This window comes from Mirounga angustirostris, unplaced genomic scaffold, assembly GCF_029215605.1.
Source record: "Mirounga angustirostris isolate CCGP_5_RB_7025 unplaced genomic scaffold, mMirAng1.0.hap1 SCAF_3, whole genome shotgun sequence".
In the NCBI taxonomy this organism is placed as follows: Eukaryota; Metazoa; Chordata; class Mammalia; order Carnivora; family Phocidae; genus Mirounga; species Mirounga angustirostris.
The window spans coordinates 140,811,471-140,836,552 of NW_026991711.1; the positions used below are offsets into that span (position 1 = coordinate 140,811,471).

General features: G+C 34.4%; 1 protein-coding gene and 1 pseudogene across 2 annotated transcripts in view; one reads left to right on the plus strand and one right to left on the minus strand.

The window, feature by feature from the left end:
• AGPS (alkylglycerone phosphate synthase) overlaps window positions 1–25,082 on the plus strand; it is a 147,999-nt gene that overhangs the window by 96,232 nt on the left and 26,685 nt on the right. The window contains exons 13-18 of one of the 2 annotated variants that reach the window (XM_045868459.3): window positions 3,539–3,615; window positions 5,915–6,027; window positions 11,605–11,674; window positions 12,610–12,671; window positions 18,400–18,489; window positions 23,870–23,969. In XM_045868459.3, the coding sequence (XP_045724415.1) occupies window positions 3,539–3,615; window positions 5,915–6,027; window positions 11,605–11,674; window positions 12,610–12,671; window positions 18,400–18,489; window positions 23,870–23,969 (512 nt within the window). The remainder of the gene's footprint in view (window positions 1–3,538; window positions 3,616–5,914; window positions 6,028–11,604; window positions 11,675–12,609; window positions 12,672–18,399; window positions 18,490–23,869; window positions 23,970–25,082) is intronic. The other variant, XM_064586738.1, reaches the window with a different exon arrangement.
• Window positions 18,601–18,727, minus strand: LOC123839968 (U4 spliceosomal RNA; annotated as a pseudogene).

A 25,082-nucleotide genomic window follows, 5' to 3' on the forward strand; every position in this document is an offset into this window, starting at 1 on the left:
GAGGACAGACAATTACATAAAAGAATGAGTGCAGGATTGTTGCAGGTGTTGTGAAATAAGAGTACCCTGGGGTGCAAATGAAGGACTGGTTGAGCCTGCTGGATTTTGCTGCATGTTGACATGGGGAGTCAGGAAAGGCTTCTTAAAGGAGGGTCATGCTTAAGCTAAGTAATGAAGCCTTTTGTGTATTTTGGCCTGCATTTAGAGTTCTAGGCCTTAAGAGAGCCATGTATCTGATTAATAATGTTGTGTTATCTATTTATATATGCTGTTATTATAGTGAATTATGTTAGACCTAGACATCTTTGTAAAATTAACTATGATTTGGCTAGGTTTTATTTATAATTGGGATTTTAACAATTTAAAATGAAGGTTTAAAGAAAAGGTCCTTCAGGCCATCTGTCGTTCCTGTTCCACATTCTCATTGCTATAACTAGGAACATACTCTAAGGCAGGTTCTACCGTCTCTAGTCTGGACTGTATCTCTTCTTTCCACTCTTTTCATAGCCACCTTTTACATAGCCATCAAAGTGATTTTTTGAAAAGACAGATCTGATTCTGCTTATTGGCTGTCTATAACCTTTTTGATTTCTCACTACCTGTTGAAGCCTTTCCATCTATATATCCTGCCATGGCTCCATGATCAAGCAACCAAAGAACAGCGCTTAGCACAGCAAGGGATGTCTAGGACATTTTACTAGCCATATGGCTGATTGGCAGTGTTTGTACCATATTGGTTGTTAACAAAGCACAAGCCTTATTATTAGATGTTAATATTTTAAATTTCACTCCTACCTCTGACGCAACCCTTTAATTCATTATATTGAAATGATATGGTTTTTTTTTTATATTTTATTTATTTATTTGACAGAGAGAGAGAACACAAGCAGGGGGAGCAGCAGGCAGAGGGAGAGGGAGAAGCAGGCTCCTCACTGAGCAGGGAGCCTGATGCGGGGCTCGATCCCAGAACCCGTGGGATCATGCCCTGAGCCAAAGGCAGATGCTTAACAGACTGAGCCAGCCAGGCATCTTTGAAATGATATGTTTTAAGTATATTGAAATGATATATATCATTGAGTATATTGAAATGATCTGTAGATTTCCTCTGAAAAACTAAAGTTTGTCAAATTTAGGGGATGTTTCTTACTCATTTTTAGATCTCCTGCACCTGTCCTATGATAGGCACTGCTGTTGATTGACTTAATCATCTACTCAGCAAAAGAGAGTGAACAAATCTTGAATAGCACATAGTAGAGTGTCAAGCACACTATCAAAAGCACAGTTTATCCAATACTCCTCACAACTGTTTCCAAAAGTGGTACTCCCAGTTTACAAATGACTCAAAGGCTAGACATTTCAGCCAAAGCCCACAGGTCATATGTGGTAAAGCCGGGGTTGAACCCAAATCTGTCTGACTCCAAGGCCCAAGACTTTTCCCACCGTTTGAGATCAGTTCTTTGAAATGTAGATATTTATTAAATAATTAAAAATGTTTAAGTTGACACTGTAACAGCACCAAATTTACTAATAAGACTGTTCAACTAGTAAATTTGAAAACTTAGTTCCTTTATTTAGCAAAAAATACAAAACACAGTAGCCAGAATACATTTAGAATGTAATTATTTTGAAAGGCAACATTAATTTAAAAATAAAAAAAATAATATCCTCTTAGGTATTCACCTAATGCTAAATGCTTGACGCACTTAAAGTTAGTATCGCTTTTAGGATAATTATTCTTCAAAGCTATCGTGTCAACTCAGTATTTGGGATATATGTGACTAAGTCCCACTAGTGTTAATGGAAATCGTGCAAATAAATTTCCATGTGTTAAGATGAACATAGACCCTTAAGGATTATTTCACATCAGTGTAGTGACATTTGGAGTCTCCTCCTGCAATATGTAAAGATGTGTGGATCAGAAGGCTTGTATGAGGAACAGATGATTTTAGTTTCTTGCAAGAACATGACTAACACACTCACACATTTATGTTTATTTATTTCCAATTATTAAAGTAGGATAAATTCCATTTGGGACAGGAAGTGAGTATTTTGATGGTATGTTATTTCTAAATTTATACTGTCTAGAAATGGTATTTTTTTAAGGCACTGATTATGCTGGAGAAGCATTTTTGACAGGGTACAGTAAAAGAAAAAAAATTTCCCAAACATGTGATCCAGGAACTTGAAAAGATTGCTGGGTTGATCTCTATCTAATTTGCCTGTCATTTTTGTTGTTTTTTGTTTTGTTCAGTTATAGCATTGATATCTAACTCTTTTTCTTTAAAGATTTTATTTATTTATTTATTTGATAGAATGAGAGAGAGAGAGCATGAGATGGGGGAGGGTCAGAGGGAGAAGCAGACCCCCCGCTGAGCAGGGAGCCCGATGCGGGACTCGATCCCGGGACTCCAGGATCGTGACCTGAGCCGAAAGCAGTTGCTTAACCAACTGAGCCACCTGGGCGCTCCTGATATCTAACTCTTAACCTCTGGTTAAGACTATGTTACTTGGTCTTTTGTGTCACAGTTTCCTATTATAGTCAGTAAAAATGTAATAAGTATTACAGATTCAGATTCGAACTTAAAAAAAAAAAAAGATGAATAAAAAAAAAGAAAGGACTACAAGTCATCTCCCGCCTCCCCCACCAAAGAAACTCATTTGCACCTATTTTAAAGAAGGGATCCATGCTTTAAAAAAAACCAAACAAACAAAAACAACATCCCAAAATCTTAAAGCTGTTTTTAAAAAATAAAATTTTTATTTAGAGATAATTTCAGATTTACTAGAGACTTTAAAATTCTTTGTAAAAATTCTATATAAATGGTATGCCCATTTTTCTGAATTGGGCATATAGCACTAAGGGCAGATGTATGACTCTTAATCTAACAGTATGGGAGTTAAGAAGTTGTTACTCTAAAAACAATGAGAAAACAGTAAAAGACTTTCACTCAATTAAGCTCAATCCACAGGCAAAGATGTTAATTTAACAGACTCTGAGACACCATTTATGTTATTTTGGCAATTTTAACTCCCTGGGTGTGATTAAGGAAGTAGTTACTAGTTTTATGCCAAGAATTCTGGAAGAATTAAGAATTAATTAAGAAACAACCTTAAACTTAGCATTGACTGCATATTTGGTTATAGTTCTGAATGGTTTCTGCATAATTAAAAAAAATAAAAGTAAACTCAGCCACCGTTGGGTGTTCTTAATGAAATAAAAATTAATGAAGTGATTTTACTATGTATAAACTATACTATTGAAAGATAACCTAAACTATATGTAGTATTAATTACATATAGTCATTTGAGTTAAAAAAGAAACAAGAGAGGTTTTGTAAACAGAAAGTTGTGACTTTTGAAAAGATACAGTTAAAAGATGTAGATCTTAATATCAGTATGCTATATATGTACAACATAGGAAGATTTAAAAAATTGGAGAAATGAAACATTCACTTTTTTAGGATACTAAATTAAACTAGCTTCTTAATCTTTTGAAAAACAGAATTTGCTATTAAATTACGAACTTTTTTCTTCTTAGGTCATGCTCTTAAACCTCAGGTTTCCTCTATTTTCACATCATTTTTGGATGGCTTAAAGAAGTTTTATATTACAAAGGTAAGAATTTTTATAAAATGCTAAAGTTTTTAATGCTTATGATATTAATTTTGTTTTCTGCCTTCTCCCCCCCTCATACATACGTATTATCAAGGATGTTTTTTCATGGTGCTGTGTACATTTCTTAATTATTATTTTTCATGTTGGAATAAATATTTTATCAAGTAAGTAAGTTATGCATTTAATTTCAGAAATTTTAATTTTTTCCCAGATTTGAAGTTCCTAAAAATAACATTACATTAAACAGTTTCATGCATGTCAGATTTTTTATAGTTTGATTTTTTTTTTTTGTATTAGATATCTATATCTAGTGAAATAAGAGTATGGATTTTTTAAAAATCTTTGCTGAATTCCTTTCTTAAAGGATTATGCCAGCTTGCACTATCCCTAGGGACATACAGGTGCTGTTTCTTTGTTCCATCCTTGCTATGGAACAAAAACACAACAAATGTTGTGTTCTGTTATATTTCAAATGTACTGAATCTAGGGGGGAAAGTAGTACTTTATTTTAGGTAATGTTTCTCATTGAAATTCCAGTGAGACCCATCATTTCCCTGTATTTCCTAGATACAGTTTTTGTGTGTATTAGTTGAGTATGGTTATTTTGCCAGGGTTGCCAGCTTCGTGGTATTTTTCCTTGGTACTTTTCATGTACCCTTTGAGTAATGGGATTATTAGATGTCTTTGTCATAAATGTTGTGAATAATTTTTTGAGTCAGGTGACTCCCTTTATTTATTTATTTAGGTGACTCCCTTTTTAATAAGAGTTTTTCTTTTTGGTGCAAAGGTTTCAAAATTTTGTATCTTTTCCTGTGATTATTTAATCATTTCTAAGCTGGGACCATTTCTTCTCTCTCTTGCTTTTTTTTGTTAAATCGGAATTTTAAAATTTTTATCTTTATTACTATTTGAATTTATTTCAATTTTATGATGTGAGATGAAGCTCTAAATTAATCTTCACCTTCCGCTGCCCCAGTAGCTAACCAGTTGTGGCAGCACCATTAGCTAACTAATCCCTGCTTCTCTTACATGGACTTGCCGTGTCTGAGACATCTTCTGAAATATTGACTCAAGATGTAGACTCCATTTTAATGTATCACATATTCTATGATCTCTCTTATATGTGCAGTCTAGAAAAAAAATATTTAAAAAAAACTAAGCTTATAGATACAGAGAACAGACTGGTAACTGCCAGAGACGGGGTGAGGGGTGGGAGAAGAAGGTGAACTTTTTTTGTTTTTGGGGGTTGAGGGGTGGAAGGAGAGCGTGAACTGTTTTTACTTTTTCTAGTTTAAATAAATTGAATTTTAAAAAGGTATCACTTTTTTAAATGAGTTTTTGTTCTTGGAAAATTAAATGGATTTAATTTCTATAGTTCTAGTTCTTGTTTCTTAGAATTTTCCTTGTTATCCATCATAACCTACCTGTTTATCAACCTAGAAAAATTTTAGAAACTCTTCACCATCTTAGGAAGTCCATTAAGTTATCTTTTTTCTTTTTTTTTTTTAAGATTTTGTTTATTTTCTGACAGAGAGACACAGCGGAAGAGGGAACATAAGCAGGGGGAGTGGGAGAGGGAGAAGCAGGCTTCCTGCGGAGCAGGGAGACCGATGTGGGGTTCGATCCCAGGACCCTGGGATCATGACCTGAGCCGAAGACAGATGCCTAATGACTGAGCCACCCAGGCGCCCCTAAGTTTTCTGTCAGAATTGGAATGAATCTATATATTAATTTGAGCAAGAATTGACAGATTTATATACTTAGTTGAGGCATTCTAGAACATAGGTCTTTATAATTTATTTTTAGACATGTTTTCCTAATGAGGTTGCATATTTCCTTTTATGGTTATTCTTAGATATTTTAATTATATATGTAAGATCTCCTTTGAAAATGTTATTTAATAAGTTATTGTTGGTATGTAAGGATGCTGTTATTTTTTTACCTTTTTCTCATCCTACATTTTGCTAATTCATTATATTCTATCATTTGGTATTTTTATTTGCTGCTTTATTGCAGTTATAATTCTTACAAGTTCTTTGTTGTATTACTTACCAATATGTCATTACAATTGACACCATGGCATACTTTGAAATTAAGTATTTTTCTGTAGTTTTGTTATTTGTAACAACCTGAATAGGTGCATTAAACATTCTTTTTGATTCACATGTAAAATTCCAAAGCTCAATTTTAAAGAGTTGGTATGTTTGAGCCCAGATCAGAAGGAAGTATGAGCAAAATGTATTTTGATTTCCTGTTTTATAGGATAAGACTTATCTGTAATAATTTTTTTTTTTTGTAGTTTAAAGGATTTGATCCAAATCAGCTAACTGTCGCTACATTACTGTTTGAGGGGGACCGTGAGAAGGTTCTTCAACATGAAAAACAAGTGTATGACATTGCTGCAAAATTTGGGTATGGCTTTAGTTTATAATGCCAAGAGAATGTTAATCTAAAATTCTGGTATCTGCAAGCAGTTGTTAATACCCTTTAAAGTATTAAATTTGTAGCAATATATGATAGTCAACTTAAAATGTTGTATTGGTTTACTTCCAAAATTTGTGATCATATATATATTAAATATTTTATTGTATTATTACATTAATGCTAATTTTATAATATTTGCTTTTGTTGTACTAGAGTAAAATATGAAAAATTCATAGTCCTCTTACTATTTAGTGGTAATTGTGTATTTGTATGTTTTTAAAAGGAAATTTTTTAAACAAAAGAATTTGATAAATTATCTGTACTCCACCCCTTGTCACTTACTGTTTTGTGCTGGTATAAAGAAACGGAAAACATTTCACATCTATAACCAACTGAATAATGATTGGGTGGTTTCTTTCTGTCTACGTGATGGATTATGAGACTGATCAATGAGAACTATAGTGAAAATGCCATTTATCAGGACTACATTTTTTCCTTTCCTTTCTAGGTACTTAAACTAAAGTTTCTGGATACCAGTTTACTTTTTTTTAATTTCAGAGCTTAAAGTATACATTATGCTTAATCTGAGTTCTTTGTAAATATTTAATTTCCCTTTTTTGCTATTTATGAGAACAAATGGGCACTTGCTTTGTAGCCTTGTGTTTCAGAATGCCCCACTTTTATGTATTTTTCTCACATACGATATTCAGCTCTTTATTTTTAGGATTTTCTGAACTTAGTGTTAAAAAGTAGAATTCTTAGAAAAAGATCTAATCTTGGGCTTAATTTTTAGTTTACTTTTGTACTGTTTTTGAGTATAGCAAATTAGTCTCTCAATTTTATTCTTACCTTATTCTGAAATTGGCAAGTGGAATTTAATTTCTTTAGCAAAAGATGAAATTCATTATCTTTCACTTTTTCTCTTTCACAGTACCTTTTTTGGGAATTACTGATTTTTTTAACTAAATTAGTTAAGAGTAATTGTGCTATAAAAATTCAGTTAATAACCAAAAGGCTTGGATTTCAGGTTAATCTCTGAATTTATTTTTGAAATGTACATGTACCTGTTTTTTAGTTTCTAAGTTATGTGGAGTTTATATATAATTTGATTTTTAAACTTTTTTCATAAAATCCATGGTATTAGAAACAATTAAGGTGATTTAAATTAAAATCTTTTATATCTAAATTAACTCTTTTCTATTCTAACCTTAAATATTAGAGGCTGGAACTTTAAAAAATTGTTTTTTATATATTTAAATATTTAATTGGGATTTCAGAATCGTTCAGGAGCATTTGTAGGGAAATGCATGCTATAATATTTGAATCATTTTATATAAATAAGGTAAATTTGCTTAGTTTCACCTCAGTCCCCTGGTCCTCCTCCTACTTCCAACACACACACCCCCACACATGGATACACATGCACAGAAATTCCACTTTGTAATATCTTTAAGTGTAATTACAATTCAGAGTAGCCAGCAAAATCATTAGTAGTTAGTAATGTGCTACATTTTTTGTTGGATTGGGGGGGGGGCGGTAGGATGATGGCAAAATGCCTTTTTATGTGAGGTAAGACATAATTTTTATAAGGCATGACCTGCCTTTTCTTGGACATTACTGCTGATGCCTGGTATATACTAGATGCTTGATTGAACATTTGTTGAAAGAATTAAGGAAACTGAATATTTTTCCCTAACAATTTTTATTCTGTTTCATTTATGCCTAACTGCTGTGCCACCCTTAAAACAGTGTATTTTAATCTTTAGGTATTTACCAGAGCCATTTTGTCAGTTTTAAGTTGAGCTGCCAACTGTCATGAACTCTCCTGTCATGTAATTTGTCTTGTTTTTCCCATGTAATTCCAGTCATTTACAACTTAAAAGTTAAAAATGAACTTCCTTAAGATGAACCCAGGTCTTTTTAGATACTGATACTGAAGCCCCAGAACTATTGAGTTAATTCCAGTGATTTGTTTATAGCAAACAAAAAATCAAATTCACCCATTAAAATAGGTTATAGTAAGTGAGATACCTATTTAAAGCAAGGGCAAAGTATTAAAATTCACACTCTGATTGGGGTCTCGTTTTTTTGGCTATTACTATTTGCTACTTATTAGTTACATTATAATTAATTTCTTATGTACTTTCATCCTGGTTTCCTTCATTTGGATGTAGAAATCTTCAGTATTCACAGTCCAGGCTGTCATTAGGCAGATGAGTTAGGGCTGTTTTAGTTTTGATTTAATTTGATTTGATACTTGGAAATATCTTCATGTGGTTTTCTAGCAGAAGTCCTGGTTTTCTCCATGTTTTTCTCTAGGCACTAGTTCTTTGTTCTAATCACTGAAAGATTCAGGGATATTTTCCTTACTTAAGATGCCACTTGGCCAACCCTTGTTCCCCAGTGAATGATTTCTTATGCATAACTAAAAAGCAGCACTAAATTTATTTCTGCTAAAGTTTCATGAGTTAGTTTAGCTCATGTATTTTACTTTGAATTAGGGCATTATTCATCTGTCCTTTATTTTCTGTTCTTTTGTTTTATCTTCTGTTCCTACCACCTCATTAACTTTGAACTGATGGTTTTTAATGAAGTACTCCCAACAGTTTAGAACATTTTTATGTGTTATCCTAGCCATTTTTCCTCCTTGCCTTCCACCCCCACCCTAACACCGTTTAATACCTTTGAACACATGATCCAGTAGAACATTACAGGCAAATGTTGAATAATCATACTTTGGTTGTTTATCTATGTTTGCTAGTAATATACTTTAACTTCTCTAAGAGCTAAACAGAACAAACATTCCCTGTCAGCAATCATGACAGATGTACTGACATTTACCATAGAACTTAAGGTAATGTGTTATTGTTATTTTTAAAGTGTGTGCTTAAGTTGTTTAATGTAATTCAACATGAGAGTGATTAGGTTCACCAGATGGCTCTTTTATATAAAAAGATTGTCTCTTATTCCTCTTTCATTAGTCTTCCCAGTTCTTTCTCATGAAACAGGTTTAAATTTGTTTAAGAAACTTGTTAATTGATGTTTGAAATTTGCGGAGGGGAGCAGGAAGTAGGGGATGGATATTACTACTTTACCATAAAGCAGTTTGAATCTTAGTATACCTTTTTGGAGTGGCTGCTTGTGAAAATGGCAAGTTAGAAGCATTTAATTTCTATGCCCTACTGTTGTTTATATTGTATTTTAAGGTAATTCTGTCTAGAAGATAGAGTTCTGAAAGCTAAAAGAGAGAGAGATCGAAGTTACAGAAAGCTAAATTTGCAGAGAAACCTATGATTCAGAAAAGCAAGCCCAGAATGACTTTTCTTCTCCTTTGGGGTTTATGAATTTAGAATGGATATCAATTTCATCCTGTTTTGGATAAGAAAATGCATGTTTCAGTGTGGTTTGTCACACTGAATTCCATAGTGGAGCAGATCTCCCCACCCCCACCAGATGTTAGAACAGGATCTAAAGAAAAATGGCTTGACATGGGACTGCAAAGTAAGACTTTTTCTCATTCTGATATAAGAGAGATAGGCCTACTAAATGTCCATACCTGTTACTTCTCACCAAATACCAGCTTAGAATGTGCCTTCTCAAGGATTCCCAGTGCAGGTCTCTTGCACCCTTTGCTAGTCTTCACTGTCCTTTCTTTCTGCCACTAGGCCCAAGATGAACTGTTCCTATTTACTACCTCAGTAGTGTTTTTTTTTCTTTCTTGGACTCAGTGTCTGACTCTGCTTCATATCTACCCAAGGTATAGATTCAGATATTTTCCTCCACACATTTACCACAGCAACTTTCTGACTTGTTTCCTTCTTGTTTTGGAACTTTATTTGACTTCCTACCCCTAACCTCAAACCCATATATATCCAACCTAGAATTATATTATTTCTTCTTACTTTTCACTCTCAACTGCTTGACTTAAGTTCTGTCTTCTTTGCTCATTAACATTTAGTAATACAAACAACCCCCCATTTCATTTTATTGTACCCCACCCCCAAGTGGTTCTAGACTAGAGCTGCTCCTATCAAGTGTTTGCCACTTCTCTGGGTGATACTAATTAGTTTATATGCAGCTATAATTCCAAGGAAATTTGATTTGGCCTTTACATCCTAGCCTAAAATTGCCTTTCAGTATTTATATAGCACAAGGGTATATCTATGCTAAATTATTTTCTTACTGCTAAATCCAAGCAAAACTTCAGGGGAAGGAAGAACTTAACTATAAGGTGTTAATCGAAGCAATAAGAAAATTGATTCTTCCAGAGGAAGCTCAAATAACAGAGGCTCAAGATTTGAGTCTTGGGCAACACCGTGGTTAAGGGCTCAGTATCCTGAGACCAAGGAAGTGTAATTACAGGATTGAACGGAGAGACAGAGAAGTTAATCATCCATTATGACCCAAGAAAGTCACATGAAAATATACTTTTCTTACTATCTAGTTTTGTTGAGGGATTTTTTTCATGGGTACTTTGGGAGTTTGTGGAAGTTTTCTTTAATTGACTAAGAATAGTTATAATTTAATTTCTACCTGATGATGGAAACAAGGAAAATTAAAAGTTCTTTACTGAAGGTAGTAGAAATCAATAATCATTCATAGTCTGTTAAAATAAGAATGACTTTCACAAAGCAGAGTACTTGGACTGAATTACATGTTATATGGGATTAGTTCTAACTAGATCACCAAATACAATTTCTGTGGATAAAACTACTTTCAAATTGAAATGGATAGTTCATGGTAATAAAACCTTACCTGTTTTCTTGTAATTGTCTATATGTTGCTTCATACACTTCAATATTTCTGTGTAAGTATGTTTTGTCTCATTTAAGTTATAAGTTTCATAAAATAAACATTCTGTCTAATACTTCATATACAGTGTGCATGAGTATTCAAAAAACTTCTTGGTATTTGGAAGATGTAGTCAGTCATACATCTTTATATGTGAATAAGACTATAATGGGCGCCTGGGTGTCTCAGATGGTTAAGCGTCTGCCTTCGGCTCAGGTCATGATCCCAGGGTCCTGGGATCGAGTCCCACATCGGGCTCCCTGCTCCTTGGGAGCCTGCTTCTCCCTCTGCCTCTCTCTCTCTTGTCTCTCATGAATAAATAAATAAAATCTTAAAAAAAAAAAAAGACTATAATGACACATGAATATATGGATAAGAATATATGAATAAGAGTATTTTAAGTATCTTATTATGCTTGTGAAGTTTATTAAAGTTTTAAGTTTGTTTCTCATGGCTAATTCTCTGTTCTTTTGTCAGTATGGGTAGAAGTAGTTGAGTTCATATGAGTCAGTTTTATTAGTTTAATGGATGAAAGTTTGAAATTAATGACCAAACTGAAATATTAAAAGTATTTTTAGGTTTTTGTTATCCAAGCTTATTCTTTTGACAGCTCTTTGATACATTTATGATAAATTAGATTAAAATAAAAATGAGATGCAGTGTAATATTTGTTAATCCATTAAGCAGTTATCTTGGGGCGTCATATTAGTTTGGTTAGTTTTATATATTTTTAATAAATATATATGCTATATATTGACACTTTGTTCTTTACAGTGGGTTGGCAGCTGGAGAAGATAATGGACAGAGAGGTTATTTGCTGACCTATGTCATTGCATACATTCGAGTAAGTTATCTTGTATTTCCCTCGTCAGTTTATGTTGCAGACCATACTTTTTCTTACTTTGAATGAATAAAATTATTTTCTTAAATTTTAACCTGTTAATTTCATAAATGAATGCAGAAGAGAAAAGCCACACATTTTAGATCAGTAATTGGGGATTTTTCCTGTCAACCAATGGTAGAGTTGAAGTGATTCATTTTGCTAGAAGTGAAAACTTAACATGTATTGATTTTTCTACTTATAAAATTTTCTTTCCTATCTTTTCACTTCTGTGGTGGCTTATGAATTGTTCTTTCCAGTTTTGATATTAAAACAGAATTGTATTCTGGTTAAAGAAATTTTTATTATAAATTACTTACCAAATAAGAATTATATCTTGTGTGTTATAAAAGATATTTTCCTAGTAGAGGTTCTTCCAGATACCCTATTTTATTTAGTTACTACAAAGAAGGGCTCTAATTTGTTTTTAAAGAAAAGTTGATTTCAGGACAGAGATACTTTCTTCTTTTAGTCCCCCTCCCCTCACTTCTCTGTTGTCCTAGTCCTTCCATCCTGATGACCACTTTTTCTTGTTGTTTAATTTGCTGTTCAGGCTACTAAAAAATCTGTTCTAGTATCCTCTACATGTACATAGACGGTTCTTAGAGACTCCATTCCTTGAAGAAATATTTAAATTCCTACCATGTGTTAGGCACACTGCCTGGTGCCAAAGGTACAGCGGACAATAAGACAGACAAAGTTCTTGTCCTCCTGAAGGTTATAGCTCATTCTCAGGACCACTTTCTGGTGCTTTTATGGAGTGGAGAGTAAAGAGCAGTGGAGGTTACATTAGAAACATGTAATACTAAAAATTATATGAAATACTAGCAATATTACAATATTATCGATTCTTCTGCACCTGTTGTAATTGCTTGATTTTTGTATATATGTTTTAACAGGACTTGGGTTTGGAATACTATGTATTAGGAGAGTCTTTCGAGACTTCAGCTCCTTGGGACAGGTAAAATATAATAAAAAGCCTGATATTATTCAAATACGCTATAGGAGTTGCTGAAATAATATAACTTTGTACATGAATATACAAATTTTTAAATTTTTATAAAGAAGCACTTTTATATAAATTAATATCTTTGGGGCGCCTGGGTGGTCCAGTCAGTTAAGCATCCGACTATTTCGGTTCAGGTCAGGAGCTTGGGCCCCCCCATCGAGCTCTTAGCTCAGTGGGGAGTCTGCTTGATATTCTCTCTTTCCCTCTCCCACTGCCCCTCCCCTCCACTCGCTCGCTCTCTCTCACTCTCTCTAAAATAAATAAATCTTTTAAAAACTTAATATCTTCATCAGAATGTCATATTTGCAAGCCTTTTTTTTTTGGTTTGAGACAGATTTGTCTATGTTCCATAGAAGGAAAAGATATTACTGAAGTCTACATTTTAAAGAATCTTATTGAGCACTGAAGTGTCACTATATAGTTTTACTGGCTTCTATGGTTTAAATTTTTAAGTGCTTAATATGCTTGAATGTTCTCTAAAAAGTCCCCCAGAATTATAAAACCAGTGTTAACCTTCTTTTGTAACATATGATTTAGCTTTTGATATTTGTATGGGTATTATTAAGTAAGATTTTAACTTGTATTTCAGTGATTTCTTTTTTTTTTTTTTAAAGATTTTATTTATTTATTTGAGAGAGAGAGAATGAGAGAGAGCACATGAGAGAGGGGAGGGTCAGAGGGAGAAGCAGACTCCCTGCCGAGCAGGAAGCCCGATGCGGGACTCGATCCAGGGACTCCAGGATCATAACCTGAGCCGAAGGCAGTCGCTTAACCAACTGAGCCACCCAGGCGCCCTGTATTTCAGTGATTTCTAAAAGAAATCCCGTTTAAGATATTAATTACATCCTCTATTTTTGCATTACACACATATACATACAGATATTGGTTAGGGAATTGATAATAAAAACTGATGAGCAATGTGAAGTGGTTTTATTAAAAATGTACTTTTGAGGGGTGCCTGGATGGCTCAGTCGTTAAGCATCGGCCTTCAGCTCAGGTCATGATCCCAGGGTCCTGGGATCGAGCCCCATATCGGGCTCCCTGCTCAGCAGGAAGCCTGCTTCTCCCTCTCCCACTCCCCCTGGTTATGTTCCTGCTCTCACTGTCTCTCTGTCAAATAAATAAAATATTTTTTTAAAAATGGACTTTTGAGTTAACTCAGTAATAAAAGTTCTTAAGACTGTTAGTACAGGGGCGCCTGGGTGGCTCAGTTCGTTAAGCGTCTGCCTTTAGCTCAGGTCATGATCCCAGGGTCCTGGGATTGAGCCCCGCATCAGGCTCCCTGCTCGGCGGAAAGCCTGCTTCTCCCTCTCCCGCTCCCCCTGCTTGTGTTCCCTCTCTCTCTGTCTCTCTCTCTGTCAAATAAATAAATAAAATCTTAAAAAAAAAAAAAAACTGTTAGTACATTTTTTAGTATGCCTTACATTTTACTTTTTCTTTATAAAATATACAAATTATTTTAAATCTACAATAAAGTAAATAAGGTATAACAAATCCCCATGAATCCACCTCCTAGGTATTAATACCTTAACATTTTTGTTCTACCCTAACCTCTTTTCTCCCCTCCCGCAGAAAACTTTATACTTTTCTGCTTTATCTACTATGGGTATAACTTTTGGTGCATGGATGTTCATATTCCATGCATTGTAAAATTAATCAAATATATAGTACCAATCTGTTATTCACAATTGATGATATATTTTAACAAGGGGATAAATCTTATAAATAAAAAATCAACTATTGACATCTGAACTTTTGAACAGCAAATATCATTTGGTAGCTGTTCATCGTTGTCTCAAAGACCATTTTAGTCTTTTATACTTTTCCTTGCTTGGGAAGGTAGGTTAGCGTAGTGTTAACTTCTTCAGCATTATGAATTTCTTCATCAATTACTATTAATTGATGATTGTCATTTGTCTTTTTATTCTTGCAGCTGTGGAAGCTAATCACGTACTCTCTTTTCACTTTTTTTTTTTAAAGATTTTTATTTATTTATTTGACAGAGAGAGACACAGCGAGAGAGGGAACGCAGGGGGAGTGGGAGAGGGAGAAGCAGGCTTCCCGCGGAGCAGAGAGCCTGATGCGAGGCTCAGTCCCGGGACCCTGGAACCATTACCCGAGCCAAAGGCAGACGTTTAACGACTGAGCCACCCAGGCGCCCCCTGCCCCCTATCTTTTCACTTTTTAAATCCTTTTCTTGTGTATTTTTATATATTTGACTCACTGACAATATCTGTTTTATACGGGGTTATATATTTGGTTTGTTTTCACTTAAAACAACATTGTCAGCTGAAGTTTTCATAAATAAAATTAACGGAAAGCAGCTACATTCCTGACATAAAATTTACTCATTACCCATTTAGCAACTTGCTTTTTCTTTCAAACATTTAGCTGGGAAGAGACAATGTTTAGCAGAAACCCAAGGGATCAGAGTCTTCAACTTTCAAAATTTATTAGGTTGCTAGGCCTTTTCATGTGTAAGTCTCTTAAGGGATTATTGGTCTACTAGTTTTTGTGTGTTTCTCAGTGGCCCTAGCAAAATGACTATACCTGTTAAGTGCTCAATGAATATTCTGCATAGAGTCCTATGAGTGAACTCTGGAATGGTGTAAGAATGCAGCCTATAAAAATAGCTGTCTAGAAGATCTGAGTTGGAGATTTAAAGATTTTGGAGACACTAGCATGAGACTTATGACAACCAAGGGAGTAGATACAAACCCTTATAGATAGTATAGATGAAGGTAAAAAAAAAAGAGGGCCTAAAAAAGAATTTCAGGGAATCCTAAAATTTAAGGGATGAGCATACAAACAAGAGCTAGCAAAAGAGAATAATATCTAGAGGATTTGGAGGGAAACCAGTGATGTGAGAGAAGCCCAGGGAAATTTTTTTCAAGCAGGAAATGGTCAACAGGGTTAAATTTGCTAATAGGTCAGGTAAGAATTTAAAAGTATACACAGTTAATTTTCTCTCCCATAGAATGATTAGTCCAAATGGACTGAACTTCGTACAAGCTCTATGAGAGAATGCTTTCAGAACTCCCTCTGTGCAAATCATTTTTTTTTTTTAAGATTTTATTTATTTATTTGAGAGAGAGAATGAGATAGAGACAGAGAGAGCATGAGATGGGGGAGCGTCAGAGGGAGAAGCAGACTTCCTGCTGAGCAGGGAGCCTGATGCGGGACTCGATCCCGGGACTCCAGGATCATGACCTGAGCTGAAGGCAGTCGCTTAACCAACTGAGCCACTCAGGCGCCCGCAAATCATTTTTAGAAAGTATCCGATTAAGGGTTTTAACCATTCAGACATGTTCTTTGTCCAATCTCCTCCTCATTATTACTGTAGATTATGATTATTATTGTTATGTAACACTGTTTTCTAGTCATGATAAAGAAATTGTTTATAGGGCACCTGGGTGGCTCAGTCGGTTGAGCGACTGCCTTCAGCTCAGGTCATGATCCCAGGGTCCTGGGATCGAGTCCCACATCGGGCTCCCTCCTCTGCGGGGAGCCTGCTTCTCCCTCTCCCACTCCCCCTGCTTGTGTTCCCTCTCTCGCTGTGTCTCTCTCTGTCAAATAAATAAATAAAATCTTTAAAAAAAAATTGTTTATAAATTTATAATCTTCATTAACACCTATAGCTCTTAAAGCTCTTAAAGGTTTTATTTATATTTAAAGTATTTGTTTTATAAGTTGGATTTTCAAAATAAAGATACAATAAATTCCAATCTAAATACTTTTACAAGAGGTATTTTAAAAACATACATCCTTATCATTCCATAAATGAGGTATAGATAACTTTGATAAATCATGTTTGCCTCCAACTCTCATAGAATTAAGCAGAATTTAACTTAAGAGCACTGTTTTGTAAAATCAGAATTTATAAAACTTGCAGATACTATATTTAAAAAAGAAAATTTAACATGCTAATACAATAGCTAATAAAATACTGAAATTCCATATTTATGTTTTAACATATATTCTGTTCTTATTGGAAATATAAGTGACTTTAATGTGTTTTATAAAGCATAATCCATGTAAATGACTGTTTTTATCAAATTGGTTCTCACACAGTCAAATCGGTCTTTAGACAATAGAGATGGCCCAGCCTTTTGGGTTTCTTTGTTACCTTTTCCGTTCTCCTGATTCTAAACAGACCAAGGTTTAAAACACAGAGTCAGTGTCAGTATGTAGCCAGAACGTTAATTGGAAAATAAGATGACTTATATGTCCCCTAGGAGTTTTATTTTCCAAAAGAAATGGAATATGTAGTAATAACAAAATATTACAGCTCACATTAAAAAATAGATTAGTCTTTTGTCAGTCAAATCTTTTGTCTCTGGATCTCCACCCTAGAAGCATTGACTGACATCTGTTTTCTATTTCAGAACTTTTTCCTGAGCATGTTCCCAAAATATGAATATGTCACCATTAGACCTCCTTCACTCCAAAATAGGACCTTAAAAATTATATCAAAAACTAAACAACAAAAGAAATCAGATGCCTTCGTATTTTAAAACAACAGTATTTCGTGGTCAAAATGAAATTTGGTGAAATATGAATATAGTCTGTGTTTTAGTTAATAGTGATGTCCTGAAGTCAGTTATTTTTGACAAATCTATCATGGTTAATATACTATGTTAACATTAGAGGAAACTGGGGAAAGAGGAACTCTTTGTACTGTTTTTGTGACTTTTCTGTATCTAAAACTATTTCAAATAAAAAGTTTATTTAAAATATAGAAAAAATGATTAATATTGTTAAATATTATCAATTCCCTCTTCCCTTTAAGAACTGTTTCTTACCTGTCTGTTTTCATTGACTTTTTTTTTTTTTTTTTAAGATTTTATTTATTTATTTGAGAGAGAGAGAGCATGAGAGGGGGGAGGGTCAGAGGGAGAAGCAGACTCCCCGCCGAGCAGGGAGCCCGATGCGGGACTTGATCCTGGGACTCCAGGATCATGACCTGAGCCGAAGGCAGTTGCTTAACTAACTGAGCCACCCAGGCGCCCCTGTTTTCATTGACTTTTAATATCAGTCTAGCATAGCTTTACACATAGTTCATGTCCAGTAAGTCTTTGTTGAACTATATTTTATTTATTTATTTATTTTAAAGATTTATTTATTCATCTGACAGAGACACAGCGAGAGAGGGAACACAGAGAAGCAGGCTCCCCGCTGAGCAGAGAGCCCAATGCAGGGCTCGATCCCAGGACCCTGGGATCATGACCTGAGCCGAAGGCAGTCGCTTAAACGACTGAGCCACCCAGGCGCCCCAAACTATATTTTAGCTCAGTGCTTGACAATAGGCTCCTGGACATTTGGTATAACATCATGATTATTGATTATTTTTATATTAAGGGAAATGTCTTAGACATGGGCACAGATTGGTATTCCTATAAACCCAGAATTGAATTTTCATTAACATGTTCGATATGGCTTTCTTTAAAGCTTTTAAAATCTTATAATTAAATTTATTTTGAAATTGGATTTGCCTAAATATAAGAAACCACCTTCAGCAGGCTTGAGTATGGTATTCTGACTTATATCTTTCCTATGGCAAAAAAGAAAGAACTTTACTCCTTTGAAGTTATGAATGGAAGGATGCCAGATTAACTAGCATTTATTCAAATTTTTGTAATTTATTTGAAAACTTCATATTGTGTTCAATGATGTCTTCTAGGGTTGTGGATCTCTGTAGAAATGTAAAAGAACGAATAACAAGGGAATGCAAAGAGAAGGGTGTTCAGTTTGCTCCTCTTTCTACCTGCAGGTGAGTTGTTGTTGTTCTTATACTACTTATCCTGAAAAACAAACAAACAAACACATTTTTTATTTAATGGAGAAACATAATTTGCCAACTGAGGAATATCTTCGATCTATTCCAGTTAGCAAGTTTTCCTAAACTTCCTTTTGCCACCTTCTTAGGGTTGTGCCACTAGGATTTTAATTAGCAATAATCATGCCTCGGATAAACCTCATTGGCTACAATACTGCCACCACGCAAAGCTACCACTAGGATTTTAGAGCAGTCCTCAGCCCTTTAGGAGTAGAATACCTTTCTGTAAGTGAGCTTTCTACCCTACTGGGACAGCATGACAGTGCAGAGCCAAACCTTGGAGCTCCTGGAATAAGTAAAAGACTCCCTCTTCATTCACTGAAACTATAAATCACATTTATATTCAAGAAAGTATAATTTAATACACAGTCAACATAGCTTTTTCTTCAATAGACAAAAAGCATTTTTTTTTTTTTTAAAGATTTTATTTATTTATTTGAGACAGAGAGAATGAGAGCACATGAGAGGGGGGAGGGTCAGAGGGAGAAGCAGGCTCCCTGCTGAGCAGGGAGCGCGATGCGGGACTCGATCCAGGGACTCCAGGATCACAACCTGAGCTGAAGGCAGTCGCTTAACCAACTGAGCCACCCAGGCGCCCAGACAAAAAGCATTTTTAACCACTTTATTAGTTATTGATTCAATGAATGGGCATAGAATAAAGGAATGAGTGGAGCAAAATATCCAAATGAAGATTAACTCATTGCTTTCAATAGATCCTTCTTACAGCAGTGGAACTGTTCTTTATCTGCCCTGTCTGTTATGGTAGCCACAAGCCACATGGGTCTGTGGAGCTGGTGAAATGTGACTGTGGGACTGAATTGTAAGTTTTATTTAATTTCAAATAATTTAAATTTAAAACATCACCTGTGGCTTGTATCCTCCATAGTGGCAAGTTAACTGAAGGTCTTGTCCTCTTTGTTAGGTAGCAACAGTCCAGAGTGAGGTTTTCTTGAGAAGGGGCACTTTGTATTCAATCTTTTCTTATTAAAAGACCTGTATAAACACCAGAAGATTAAATGTATCAAGATTGAATTGAGCATTTGACTTATCTATAAAGTTATAGAATTAATTGGAATGGAGAATAAGGAGAAATTAGGGGAGATTATGTGAAGGGGATCCTTAAAGTAAATGATGCAGTAGTAATCTAGCGCTTTAAAATTTACGAAACACTCTAGGTTACATAACTGCCTCTCCTTTTTTCTGTGTGTGTGTGTGTGTGTTTTTCAAGAATATAACTCAATATTTATTATAGAAATAAACCAAAAAATTACAATAGAAGCAAAATTATAAATTAGGTAATTTGGGAAATAATGTAATATCTTTATTGTTAAGTGCACCCGATGCAGGACTTTAAAACAACAGATACTCACCAAAACACCATTTCTGTATATTTCTATGCATGAGGCTTGTTCTAATTTGCCTGGAATCACTTAATCTCAGCCTGGGAAGGTAGACCTGGGCCTATTTCAGCCTATTCCAAGAACCAGGCCCTGCTGGCCAACTATATGGCCATGACAACTTCCTGTTTACTTTTTAAATTTCTTTGTTTTGTAACATTACATGTGTCTGATGGGTGAAGGCACTGTTCTGCTGTTTATTAGTAATTTAATCTCTTTGGGCTCAAAGTTTATCATTAGTAAGGCAGTGGTAATACCGTCTACTTGATGAGGCTCGTGAGTCTGAAATGTGAAAGCAAGTGAAGGGCTTTGTGAATGCCATTGTATTGTTGTGAGGTCATTACGTGAAGATTGAGGTAGACAACCTATACTAGTGCTAGTGAGGGAAATTTGGGTATTGTTTTTCTTCCTCATGAAGGCATCCAATTGTTAAGTCCTCTTTGATATTTTAATATAACATGATAATTTGCATTGTATTTGCTTTGCAAGACTAGAAATATTTCTATACTCTTCAGCTTGCTATCTCTTCTGATTTTTTTCTTTTTTCTATCTTTTATATCCTCATCTTGTACTTCCCTACTACCAGATTGTGTTTCTTAGTTCTACATATTGCCCCCATTGGGACAGATATCTTTCAGAACTTGCTAAATTTTTGTGCTTTTGCTGGGGTAAGAAAGCAAAATTCTAACATGAGATCTGAGGAAAGCATCTTTCTTATACATTAAATGTTCATGTCAACTAGAAGGATCTACTCGAAATTGTGTTTTTTTGCGTCTGTGTCGGGGAGAGAGTCAGGGTTTGAAGACCATTTGAGGAAGTACTGAACCTATATGTATTATTAACATGTTTTAGAACAAATATACTCGGGGTTGAATCCAAGAACATAAAAGCTAAAAATGTGAATTTAGAGATTATTGACTGGTCATTTGATATATCTAAAAGAAGGGAAAATAGGGGCCTTGTTCTGTACAATAAAAAGCTTATAACTTGGTAAACCTACTGGTGCCCTAGTGACTGATCTTGGAGAGAACTTTTCCAAATAAAGGTGTAAGAATGTACGTATTCCTCTTTCTTTCTTTCTTTCTTTCTTTCTTTCTTTCTTTCTTTCTTTCTCTCTCTCTCTCTCTCTCTCTCTCTCTCTTTTAATTTGGAGATGTCTTTTAAAGTAAGTCTTTTAAAGTCTAAGAAAAAATTTTGTGTTCATTTATATTATGAACCCAAATTGATACTTAATTCTTTTGACAGTCTGGTCTATCAGGCCTCTTACTATAATACTGAAAGCAAATCAGGCCTAATAATCCAAAAGTCATTTGTTACCAGTAAAATTTGAAACATTTTAAATAATGGAATCTATTTTTTTGTAGTTGAGAATTTTTATTCCTTTGTTTTATCAAGTAGCGACTTAATAGATTTTATCCCCTCTTCCTCCTTCTTTCCCACCTCCTTATTTATCTCTCTAGACTTCTTCCCTTCCATTATGAGAATATCATTGTGACAAACCACTACTTACTGAAAGTTATTGCAAAGTAAAATATTCTGCCTCAGACACCTACCGTAATAGCACAAGTCTTGGAACTCAAAAGAACTAAGGTTCTTTATTATGTATTATAGGTAGACTAAATTTGACATATGTCATTTATTAAGTAGCTGGTTTTTAAAGAATGTTTTCTGGTAAAAGCCTATATGCTCAGCTTCTGTGATCATTTTATAAACCAAAATTTAGAATGTGCAGTCTAGTTATTTGAATGGCTTTGGTAAGGAGTTTTAAATATAGTTCTTATATCTTATACTTGGTAAAACTAACATTTAACCAGAGTTTGGTTTTAGTTTAGTTTGATTTGAGCTGCTTATTACTGTGGCCAAGGAGGCTATTGTGTGTTGAATGTAAATGTTGAATGTGTGAGATACACTTTTTAAACGAGTTTTTTTAAAAAGTTATTCCAAAATTACCTTGATATAATTATAGCTCTCAAGGAAATCAAAGATCACAAGGGAAATAACTAGCTGTAGGGTGCATTTATTGAGTTCATTTATTTCATTTCTCTCTATTAAAATGTACTTTGTATACTGGAATAGAAATTCTAACCCAAAATTTTCTGAAGTTTTATAGGAAGGAATTCCTGGCCAGTGAGTCTAACATAAGAAAAAAACTCCAAAAACTTTTTAGAAATTAAAGAATAATATAATGACTTTGGCAGGCATGCTATCACTTGTCCAGATGATTTTGGAAGACATTGGTGTTTGTCTTAAATGATAGAATCAATCTATTAAAAGGTGTGGATATGAGTCAGTTTCTGAAGTAGATCAAAAATGAGGTTTTCCAAAAAATGTTTTTTTATTATTTATACCATTATTTTTGCTTTGTCTTTGAGTTACTGATCAGTGAAACTTTTAGAAGCCTGCTTATCTATTGAAAACAACTCTGTGGTATAGATCCTGGATTTGTTGGAAGGTAGCAATGCTCTATTAATATTTAGTTGCATTTTCTATTTATTGATATTGATTCAAATATGTGTGATATATATTTTACTAAATATATATATTTGCTGTAAACTCATTTCATTCAGGTATCCTTTCAATTTATTTAAATTTGGTTATTCCTAAATGATAGTGCCCTCATAGTTAAAATCGTTCTCCAATTTTTCTTAAACTTTGTAAATCTGGTACTTAAAATGTAAACATTCAAGGGATCTTTTTTATGAGTGTGAATTAACACTAGAAGAAACACACAGCTGGCAAATTGACAGTAGCATTGTTAAACAGTTCATTTCTTCTGTTCTGAGGCACCTAACATTTGGCCTAAAAGGCCATTAAAATTTTAGATTAGATTCTCTTTGTATTGTTATAGTAAAAAGAGTATTTCCTCTGTATTTGCTCCTTCTGTTAAATTAAATTCTTTGTAGGAACCTCTGTAAATTGCACTCACAGATCTGACTATGATTATCTTAGCCCTCTTTTAAATGCTTCACTTAATTGCATTTTGAAAGCCCAGATATATATCATATATATGATTTAATAATCTAATGTGCTGGGTATCTTTTTTTAAACACACATATAACATGCGCACATATGGGGCCCAGAGTATAAAACCTTCAGGGACAGTATTTTATTTTATTTATTTATTTTTTTTTAAGATTTTTATTTATTTATTTGAGACAGAGAGAATGAGAGACAGAGAGCATGAGAGGGAGGAGGGTCAGAGGGAGAAGCAGACTCCCTGTCGAGCAGGGAGCCCGATGTGGGGCTCGATCCCGGGACTCCGGGATCATGACCTGAGCCGAAGGCAGTCGCTTAACCAACTGAGCCACCCAGGCGCCCCCCAGGGACAGTATTTTAAAGCCATGTCACTGCATTTGGTCTGATCATCCAATTTGTTCCCAAAGTTCTAAATAATTATTAATATGAAGTTAGTGAAGATGCTATATTTTACCCAGCCTGATCATTTTTGGTATTTGAACATTTTTCTTGTTTCCAAGGTTTAAGTTCTCATGCCTATTTCTGTTGACTTTGAGGAAGTATAGGAGGCTTATAATGGATCACCAAGTCCCATCTAGTCTGTTTGGGGACTTCTTTAACTTCCCTATACTTTGTAACAAAACAAAACAAAACCAATCTCTTCTGAGGAGGTGGGGGTTTTGTTTATTTCAGGCCATTTGGAGAAACATTTACATTGTTTTTAATTTTTTAAATTCTTTGGCTAATAATCCAGACTTACCAAAAAAAGTTGTTAAAAATAGTACAAATAGTTCCTGTATTTCCTTCAGCCAATCTCCATTCCTTCCATGGAGTTAAGAGTCTGGGTAGAGAATGAGATTATGGCTTAAGCAAATTAAATGATCTTACCTTTACATTTCTAGATGTTAAATCTGATTTCACTTAACTTAAAGCCTTGTGGAAATTGTCTGTTTGTTTTTTAGGGTGACGCAGATTTATGATGCAGGTGCATGCATCTATTTCTACTTTGCCTTTAACTACAGGGGAATAAGTGACCCACTGACTGTGTTTGAACAAACAGAGGTAATTTTGCATATATGAGTATACTCTTACATTCTTTTTTAAATAAACTTTCCTATCAATTTATGAATTTTAGTTTGACTCTCTTTAATCACTCAATGGCTTACTTGGTAGTTGATAGAAATGAGAAGCATATTTGGTAAACTGAGTTGTATAGTGAATTGTGAGTCTAAAATTAATAGTCTCTAGAGATATTAGAATTAATATTCTGAAATTAATATTCTGTAGCCTGTGATTCTTTGGTTGTTATTTACAGTATATAAAACCTGATTAAATTAAATAACAAAGGACTGTAGGAATCCTTGGTATCACTTTGGCAATTCACCCATTTGCCAATGGTGGCTGCAGTTGAGGTCAGCAGCCCTGCTGTTCTTGCTGTTTGTTGCTGTAATATCCTCATTCTAGGTTTCTAATTTTCTGTTTGCTCTAGCTATACGTAGGCCATTGAGGTTCATTTGCTGCCAGTTTCTGTTAACATTCCTTGAATGGCCTTAAGATTCCAATTTTCATTACAAGTATGCCTAGAGTTGAAGGACAGACTAGACTGTGGTGGAGCTGGGAGGAGACTGAGGTTTGGTTAAACCTCACGTGTGCTAGTGTTTAAAACCTAGTGTCTTAGTGTTATTGCGTGCCTGCCAAAGGTAGTACCGTGCAGTGATTTTCAGTGGCACACTTTTAGACACAAACCATAGACAAGGTTTGGTTGGCTCCCTCCTATGCCTCCTTTTTTTTTTGACAACTTTTTTGAAGTATAATTGAAATACAGGAAACTGCACGTATTTGGAGTGTACAGTTTGGTGAGTTTTGCATATGTTTACACCTGTGAAAATATCACCCCAATCAAAATAATGAACATATTTATCACCCTCAAAAGTTTGAGTACATTTCTGTCAGATTAGCCTTTCAGTGTTTTGATTGCCCTCTGGCTCCTCAAAGGTCCCGTCCCTGTACTATACTACAAGAGTGAAGTTATTCCTTTTTCCCCAATCCAAACTGCCATTCTTAAAGCGCTACCAATTTCAAGTAGTTACTGCTTTATTTAAAATTATTTGTTTAATTAATGTAATAATTTATTAAATGTAAAATAATCTTATTTAAAATAATTTGTTAGAAGGT